Genomic DNA, 9,905 nt, shown 5'->3' with positions numbered 1-9,905 from the left:
ACTTCGCTATTCCTTCCAGACGAAGTCCTCGTTAGTCGACAACACTTCCTTCGCAATCGTCTCCTTTCAGACGACGTCAATTTCGCTATTCGAGATGACTATTGTTTACCTGCCCGATAGACACCATCTTGTTGACAGAGATGGTATCGACTACCCATTCCTATGCCACTGCACTTGCCGACGGCCTCTCTACTCCTCTTTCAGAGACTGATTTTCATATAGGTAAGTCTTGCAATGTTCTACAATCTTTCCACGAGGCTCTTGAAGGTGGTGGTGATAACACCTTCATTAAAAAACTTCGAAAAAAAATGGAAAGTCTGCTCTTATTCTCACAGAGGTTGAAAACAGTACTCTCACATCTTCTTAACGTGCTTTAGTGGGAAAGTTTTTTTATGATCACCAAACACTTGAGATTATTTGAAAAGAATTTGATGCTATGAAACTGTTGGGCAGTTGAAATATTGGTTTACTTGACGGACGACACATACTGATTCAGTTATCTTACGATGTCGATTACACATATTTTTCTCAGAAAGTTATCAAGATCGACAACCGTTATATGAAAATTCTAAAGTAGACTGTTGATTTTGATCCAAAAGTGGAGTTCCCTATTATTTCTGTTTGGATAAAGTTTCCAGGGTTAAAATTGCATCCGGTCAACTTGGAAATTCTCTACTCCTTAGCAATTGCTTACGGTAAGTCTCTCAAGGTTGATGGTCCTACGCTTGCTGTCACCAGATCCTTTATGACTTGTGTGTTAGTTGTGAGAGATATCACTCAACCAGCTCCGGATGAGGTATGAATTGGAACCACCCACAACGGGTATTGACAAAAAGTTGAAATCGAACCACACCCTCCTTATTGCTCTCATTGCAATATGTTTGGTCACAGTTCTACTATTTACTATCGCTTGCATCCTCATCTAAGACCGAATATCACTAACGATCAGCCACCTAACATCCCTGTTGAGAAGATATAACCCAATTCTCTTTCCAACACCGCAGTTCCTGATGAAGTACGCCATACTACAACTACAAATCCATTTGTGCTTATACCACCCACTGTTATTGAAGAGTGCTTACCTACATGCTAAGACACACGAGAGTGCTCATTTGATCCAATACAAGATCAGCTGGTACAACATGTAATTGTTTCTAATGTTCAACAACCTATACATGTTCGACACACTTTAGACCAATCCACTGATATGGTGGGTCAACGTTCGACACACTTTAGACCAATCCACTGATATGGTGAGTCAACCTTCGGATGAGAAATGATAGGTCTATTCCAGGAGAAAGAAGAAGAATGAAGGCCAACTCGAGCTCGAGAACTTATTGGATGATACATTGGTTGCTACTGGCAATGACACTAATCTTATCAATTTATTAGCTGGCTCCTTCCCTAGAATTAGAGGCAGAGGCAAGGCCAAATTGGGTCGCACTCTAGCCACTTGATACTATGTACTTCGGCACTTTTAGGCTTTTTCTTTAATTCTCTCATGTACTTTTCTGTATTTTCTAGTTTTGGAACCATTTGTGGTTATTGTGTGGGCAGGGTGCCATGCTTGGGCCCTTTCACACATTATATCCGTATCTTTATTTCTATTTAATATATTAGCCTTTAGGCTTTCTAAATATATGTGTGTGTGCGTGTTTGTGTGTCTATGTGTGTGTGCGGGCTTTCTAAATATATAAATATACACACACACACACACATGTGTGTTGTGTTGTTTTTTATTTTAGTGTGTGTATGCTTGATGTTGTTTAGAAAATTATAGATGCCACCTATACTTGTTGCTTTCAAATATTTTTTTTAGAAACAAAAAATAAAAACAGGTAAAAAATATACCATATGAATATATTTTTGAAAATAAAAGAAAAAAAAAAAATTGATCCCTAACAAGCGCTTAGATTGAAAAAATATCCTTAAATCACTGCTACTTAATAGATTATTCTTCATTAGAATAGCATTTCAGATTTACTACCCGTTTTAACTTCAGACACTTATACTCCATTTACGTGCATGCTAAACCAGTGAATCAAGTTCATCTCCCAATTTGGAAACAAAGAAAAGGAGGAGAAAAGATTCAGAAGGTCAGAATGAAATGAATCTTGAGCATGTTCCGAAGGAACATGTAAATAGGGGTAATATAAAGATTAAAGCTGCTGCAAGGAATGCTCCTTTGGTGGCAAGGAACTTAAATCAAGGAAAAGTTGTGAATTCATTTGGTGAACATTATCAAGAAGGAAAGCTTCTGAAAATTAAACCAATTGCTTCCCCAGTCATATATAAGAAACAATCTAATCAGTTTGGCATCAATTTAGATGTTCCCCCATCTACAGGAATGCTAAACAAGGATGCTTCATCAGCCAAGCTTGAACCGAAGGATGTTGGCAAGGTCAAATCTCTCTCTTCTAAAGCACTTTACAAAGCAAGCTGCATAAATGAATCATTAGATACTATGTATCAGACATCTCAGGAGAAAGCAGTTGCTTCTCAAGTTGAACCTCAACCAAAGAAGTTGTTCAACTGTGAAAATGAAATGGATCAGTTACCAAAAATACGGCACGAGGACAGGTGCAAAACTTCTGAGTATCTGCCAATGACTTCCTATCCTACACCGACAGATGTGAGTAATCTTGGCAAGCTTAAGAATAAGTAATATGAACTCTTTGTTTTTTATTTTCTCCTTTACTTTTATGACTTCAACCCCAAGAAAATATTGTAGTCTTTTTAATCCCCACGGTATACTGTCTCTATTTTATACTTGTTTATTGATTGTTGACTTTTTCGTCCTGTTACACTAAATCTCTCTGGAATAGAGAGGTTTATTTTGATATAAATTCTTTATTTTCCCTCAGTCGCATTATTCCTTTTTTTAAATTGTTTTGAATATGATTAAAATATATTAGAGTTAATTTGCGATTCAATTTTTAATTCTGTCATTGTTCTTGTTAACAATAAACCGGTACTGTTAGTGAGAACTATATGGCTATTGTCGAGGTGGATTTGTTTGTTTTCAGTTATCCAGGAATTTGAAAGTTCATATTTTCCTCTTATAATTATGTGCCAAATTTTAGGCATGATTTTTCTAGAGTGGAAGGATTGAAACATTTTACTTTTAGCTTTACATTTTAATAAATTCATTAATCGATGGGCAGCCCTTGTCTCACCGAGTCGACAATGTCACAATAAGACCTAAGGGAACCACGCTTGAACGGGCTATTCAAGAGCTTGAAAAGATAGTCGCACTATGTAAGTTCTCCATCAACAACACATTTTAGTGCTTCATTTTGATGGATGCATTAATGTTTTTAAAAAATGAAATACTTAAAATTAACAAGGAATTCATTGCACAGCTAGACCGCCAAATCCTGCAGTTCGAGAAGTCGACTCTCTAGTCCAAGGTGTTAAAAGAAGACTACCTCAAGAAGTTAAGCAGAAGCTTGCCAAAGTTGCTCGATTATCGGTATCATGCCAACAAAACTCTCTTGATAACATTAAAAATAAAATAAAATTACTTTTGTTTGGTTTTGTTGTTCTGATGCTATCAACTACTTTTTGTAAAATTTCTTGTTTTGTTTTATATCGATAGCAGCAACAAGAAATATACTTTATTAATTGTTTTTTTTTATCTAAGAAGTTTTTTGAATACTATTTATTGTACATCTTGTTAGGCAAGCCAGGGCAAAATCTCAGAAGAGGAGCTAATTGATCGCCTAATGGGTTTTCTTGGTCACTTGGTACAGCGCAAGACCTTGAAGGTAGTAATCAAGAAAGTTTACCAAATGATGGGTGCTCCATTAATTAAAATTCTTCTAATTTAGTTTTTTATTTTTATTTTTTAAACCTTTCCTGAGCTTTCTTACTGTACAGGAGTATTAATGCTTTTGAGAAATGGACACCATTTCAATAGAATGTTGACAATTTACTTTTAATTATGATTTTCATGTTTTTTTTTCTTTTTGTTGGACATATTAGGTATGCCACACACATACACACACTAGTCATATAAACTTGAATAGTTATATCTGCATCGCACCCCTGAAGTAGAAACCTGTACTTCAGTTTCTACCATTTTGCTTATCTTATTGATGCATATTACCTCTAATCTCAATTTTTAGGTACAAAATGGCTCCATAATTGTCATATTTATTTTTTCATCTCGATTGTGTGACATTGTATTGATAGTTTTCATTAACTGTCCTTCATCATGATTTTTTCAGAAGTAGGAATGGTGTGCTTCATGAATTCCTCTCCTTTTGTTCTGTAAATTTAAGAAAGAGTCATTCTATATTATTTTGGCAATAACCTTATAAAAAAACTTTTTTGTTGCAATGGCGAGTTGGTTCGAAGAGAATGGTTACTATATATAGTTATATGTGATTGTCAAGCTTTCTTTTTTTTTTCTTAGTGCCAACACATCAAGATTTTTTGGGGGTTATGAGTTTGAGTAATATATCATTTCTTATAAAAGAAAGAAAACTTAACTATAAATTAAAAAAATCAAATTATTTATTCCAAAATTTTATCAAGCCATCAATTTAATTTTTTTTCCTTAATTTTTAAAAAATTATGTAGAAAAAGTAGATGCTAATTCATCCTTTTGAAGTATCACTTATTTTATCTCCACAAGTGATGTGCGTCATTTTTTTAGGGACTTAAAACTTAGGTTTAGCATTGACAAAATTAATGCAGCCTTATAATTTTGGAAGAGTTGATCATGCTTCTAATTGTAATAAGGGATAAAGTGCCTTAAGGTCAATAAGTGCTTAAAATTTGTAATGCCTTTTTCTTGCATCTACATTTTTTTATCAATATGAAAGATTTGGACTTTATTAGTTAGAATAATTATAAAATTTTATGAGAAAAAATGCTTGGAGCAAAAGACAACAAGATACATTTTTATCAATATGGGTTTGATGATTGATGGATTGTGCCCTTGTAGATTTTTTATTTATGATACAAGTGTTTTCTACTCATATCCGACCAGGATATAAAAATTACCACCGAAGGATCGACGAAGGAAATAAATATGGGATATCACCATCAATGATGGAAGGGTACAGTTCCCACCATTCAATGCCTTGGCAGGAGACTCATCCCTATCCGAGAACCAACGTGGGAGCCAAATCTCTCACAACAATCAAATGAACCCCCAAAAATCTCTTACTACAACACAAGACTACCTATTTATAAATGCTAGACCCCCTTATTACAAGTGTGTCATTCAGATAGAAACATAAATAGAGAAACACATAAATAGAGAACAAATACATTAAAACTGAACTCAAACATAATATGGAGTGCACTATTTACTAGAACGCATAATTTGGATCATGACTAGACACTTCGTGCCAATGCCTCTAGAAAGTGAATGCCTTCCAATTCTCTTTTTCAAATATATTTTACATCATGATTTCATATCAGACTATTGCCTATTGCTTGACTTACTAAGGCTTCTAATTGTCCTGTTATCTTTATTTCTCACATTGTGTAATCTATGCTTAAGGAAGACAATTAATGGATGTGTTGAAACTAGCAGAATCTACAACTTGACAACTATTGTATTGTTTCCTTTCTCTTCCGCTATTGCTCTATTTTAATGGTATTGTCATTTGACTCATTCTTCTCCCACAAGACTTCAAGAATTATTTATATTACCTTATTTCTCTTAAACTTGATTTTCAGGCCTGCGAACTGATAAACATCATCTTATGCGTTTTCCTTTCGAGTTAGGCTACTCAGAGGTTTAGGTTTCTAGTTATGCTCTTATTTAGGATTTTAGTATTTTGTAACATTTATTGATTATTATTATAGATCCATTTGGCTTTATTTACTTAAATATTAATTAGTGGTTCTTTATTTTTTTTTAGGATTTTATAAAGAAATAGAAGTACATTTTTTAAGTATTTTCACCTTATTCATTTATTTGTTTTTTATTCGTGCATTCTTAGTTTTGCACTTTTTGTTCTGATAAGTATTATTGCTTCAACCTTTTCTTCTTATGTAGCTCAATAGAATGATGTTGCTTAACGCAAAAATTTTCATTAATGTTTTATATGAATAGCCCCTTTTAGGGCGTGAATGGTAGAGGGGATGGGTACGGACATAGTTTTAATTGCCTAGGGCGTGAATGGTAGAGGGGATGGGTACGGACATAGTTTTAATTGCCTGCTATCTTATCAATCGTATCTCTTTTACTCTCATTGATAATTTTTTTAATATCACTTTAATTTTGTTCAATCAAATTATTTCTTCTTACACCTATTATATTCGGGTGTCTTCTTTTTTCATGCTTTTTAATTATTTGACTAGCTATCCCTCGTCTTATTCAATTTATATTTATTGAATTTTCTCATGCTTAGAAGGGATATAGATGTTCTGATCTTTTTATCTGACGCTTATGTACTTAAGGTAATAACACTTTTCATTTGATAAGTCTTTTTTTTTACCCATCTTTCATTCAAGATAACTTTACTATCGCTTCTTTTTTACTCCAACATTGTGTATGCCTTCTTCCTTTCCTCTACTTGTTTACTATCAATAGCCTCGTCCACCTCTTGCATCAACATCTCTGTCAACATTGTTAGAATTGATTGAGCATCTTTCTACTAATGAGCTATGTTATTCACAATTATCATTTGACCTCCAAAAAGGTAAATATTATATGATTCGCATTTATCAATTGATCTCCAAAAAGGTAAACAATAACATATTACTCATCATATTCACTTTTATATTTTATTTAGTCAGTTATCATCCTTTCATTCATTTACTTTATCTCTATCATTTGTTTATTTTCTTAGGAATTACCAAAAAGTGTTATAGAATCTTTTTGGAAAGAAGTTATGGAGATTGAGATGAGACTTTTATGCACTCTTCATGCAGAAGATTTGGTTATCTTGATTGATTCGTCTAACTAATTCCTTTTATTTGGGTGTTTAATATAAAATTTCATTTCAATGTGCCAATATAATGGTATAAAATTTGTTTTCCAAAGCTTGTCAAAATATTATAGGATGGACTACTTTGATACCTTTCTCTTCGGTTGCCTGGCTGAACTTCTTCTAAATAATCATTTTTGTGGCTACCTATTGTCGGCAGCTAAAAGGGAGGGGGAAGTTGAAAAAGATTTGGTGGGTGATTTGTTCAAAAGTTGTCCGTAAGAAGCTGTCGGTCGCTGGAAGTGAAGTCCCGTCGCCCGCTTCGGAAGGACGTTTAATTTACATACATATATAATTTTAGAAAAATATGGAATCAAACTGACCTCATATTTTTCACAGTTTAAATGAAAGAGCACTCTACCTCAAATCCTGTATCTATCCCGAGGGATAAACACAAGACTTGAGGATGAGACTCGATCAAATAAACTAAGAAATATATGACATCCGTTTGGTCTGCGAAACCGTTTTATTCCTTCCTATAAGGGCAAGCCCCTATAGTTAATTACATCTTAAATGACCGAAGTCAGCTAAGAAAACTCACGATAAAAATCAGAAGTATTGTCTTCAAGAATTTCAATGATCTAGTTTTCAAGGTTGGACATGGGAAAATCAAGTGGGAATGATTCAAATAGGAGCAGTTTTATCGGAATCCAAGGGAACGAGAAGTGAGGGAAGCCGCAGACCTCAAGGCAAACCTTGATGACTTCTCAAACTATCATATTGTTGGGCTTCAGTTTCGAGAAGAAATTATTAAAGTGTTTCATCCTGTCAATTTTATTTAATTAGGGCTTATATTTGCGTGGCATTGTCACACAAATCGCCCGGAGGATATTAGGGTTTACGTCATATCGGACGACAACCTCGGAACCTAGAACGAATTAGGGCTTAAATCGTACAGCAAGACTATACGAATGCCTAAGGAATGCCTAAGGAAAAGGTGGAGAATTTATGTTGCGCTAGGCAAACAACCTCGAAATCCTATGAATTGTTTAATTTCTATGAAAGGAATGATTTTGCTGGGGAAGACAGGTTTTGCTGTTGAAGATGGTCGTGCTGCCCACCGCGCTAGCTCCAAGCTCACTGACGTGACGAGTTTAAGTTTTCTAGGGTGTCGAGTTACGATATTAAATCAAACAACCCTATGGTGAAAGTCTTCTAAACATCCTATATAAAAGAAGACATGCTTAAAAATATATAAATAAAAATATGCAGTACAGGACAACAGTAGGATGCATGTAGAACAGTAGCATGTAGAAACATGAGTGGTATAACATGCTGTACAGAAAGAACAGTAGTAGGTAGAAACAGGACAAGTATAACATGCTATACAATATGGTAGCAGGTAGAAACAAGAAAATTAAGTGCTGTAAAATGTAAAGCAAACATGTACGCCCGTGAGATTCGCTGTTCCTTAAGTTTAACAAGTCTAAATGCATCGCAAAATGCGAAGTCAGAAAGAAACGTCGTCTAGAAAATTCGAAAAAAATTGTAACAATGACTCATGGCAGAAAACTCGAGAAAAGCGACTAAAGTAAAAGAGAATAAAAAGAATCCTAAAAAATCTTAGAGAAATCCCGAATGAAAAGAAAAGTAACACGAGTGCCCTGTCCCAAAGCTTCGATAAAAAAAAAAAGGTCCGGGTGAGGAGGACCGCAAGCTCTCGTATGGGGCTAGGCTCAGCTATGTATTTATACTCGAGGGTCCACGAAGGCTACTCGGTCACTCGAATGTATAAAACCCGCCACTCGTCTAGAAGTGTGTCTCGAACCTCACTTAGAGGGCTATTTCCCAGCCTAAACAAGTATTCGTCAGGTGGACAACCAGCTTTAAAGTACGTTTTATGTTTTAAACATGCACACAAATTTTAAACATGCAAAGATGAGTTATCAATTTTTGTTTCGTAGAAAAGTATGTTTTTGTTTGAAAATGGTTTATCAAAACTTATCTTTTTTTTTTAGAAATTTTTGTTGTCCACGAGTCGATTACGCTGTCAGGCATAGGACTGCCAATAACCTGAGGAGGTTCAAGCCGACTACCGCTAGACTTATGTCGGTGAAGGATATTGTTATCCTATTTCTCATCAAATACCTGGATCTTGATGTTATAGGATAAGGCATCTTTCTGCTCTATCTTCGGTGTGCCTTTATCATCACCACCGTACGCCCCAAAACGACTATTTGCGACCTTGCTGAACCAATAAGCAAAGAAAGAAAAGAACAAAAATGGGGTGAGAGAGAGGAGACACCGATCCATCTAAAACACCGAAAAAACAGAATAGATCAGTCCTCAAAGCTCGTATCGAAAAGACCTGGAAAAGTAGGGCCCAAGGTCTTTCCTATCAAATATAAAGGGCAAGCTCACGCTAATTTTCCCAAACCCCAAAGACAGGATTAATCAAGTCCCCAGAATGCTTTTCCAAAATGAGGTTTAAAATCTCTCAAACTTCAAAAGAAAGTCACATCGGGGAAACCACCACCGATATTTCCAAAGTCATACCAAAATCAAAATTCCCCAACTTTCAGATTAATAGATAGCCTCATACATTAAATAAACACGAAATCTTCCCATAAAGCCACATAAACGCTCACGGCCAGGGTCAGTAGAGAGGAGGAAGCAGCCCCCAAGGCTCTCAGCCAAGGCAAGGAACGGGGACAAAAGTGGTTCACGGCTAAGACCCATAACCAAAGACAGCCCAAGGGATAACAAGTAAGGCTTACGGTTAAGGCAACAAAGGGCCCAGAAAAGAACTGTTAAAGCTCACGGTTTAAGGCAACAAAGAGCAGCTGCTAAAGCCCACGACCAGAGGCAACCCAAGGCACAAGTAAGGCCCACGGCTACAGCAACCCAGGGCACAAAGGGGCTCACGGCTAAGGCAACCAAAAGAAACACCAATGACTACTATGCTTCCCTGACAAACACGAAAGGATAACTAAAGTGATTATAATTTTAAGGATG

General features: G+C 35.5%; 1 protein-coding gene across 1 annotated transcript in view; it reads left to right on the top strand.

Annotated features, from left to right (window-relative positions):
* Positions 1–140: 140 nt before the first annotated feature.
* Positions 141–9,905, top strand: part of LOC110019410 — a 20,400-nt gene continuing 10,635 nt past the window's right edge. The window contains exons 1-8 of the mRNA XM_020717048.1: positions 141–222; positions 639–695; positions 1,525–1,558; positions 2,038–2,401; positions 2,474–2,632; positions 3,165–3,258; positions 3,363–3,472; positions 3,681–3,767. Coding sequence (XP_020572707.1) covers positions 141–222; positions 639–695; positions 1,525–1,558; positions 2,038–2,401; positions 2,474–2,632; positions 3,165–3,258; positions 3,363–3,472; positions 3,681–3,767 — 987 coding nt within the window. The remainder of the gene's footprint in view (positions 223–638; positions 696–1,524; positions 1,559–2,037; positions 2,402–2,473; positions 2,633–3,164; positions 3,259–3,362; positions 3,473–3,680; positions 3,768–9,905) is intronic.

The sequence above is a fragment of the Phalaenopsis equestris genome, unplaced genomic scaffold (genome assembly GCF_001263595.1).
Source record: "Phalaenopsis equestris unplaced genomic scaffold, ASM126359v1 Scaffold000055, whole genome shotgun sequence".
Classification (NCBI taxonomy): Eukaryota; Viridiplantae; Streptophyta; class Magnoliopsida; order Asparagales; family Orchidaceae; genus Phalaenopsis; species Phalaenopsis equestris.
Note: the sequence above shows the minus strand (reverse complement) of the source record. Positions and strands in the feature narration are given on the sequence as shown.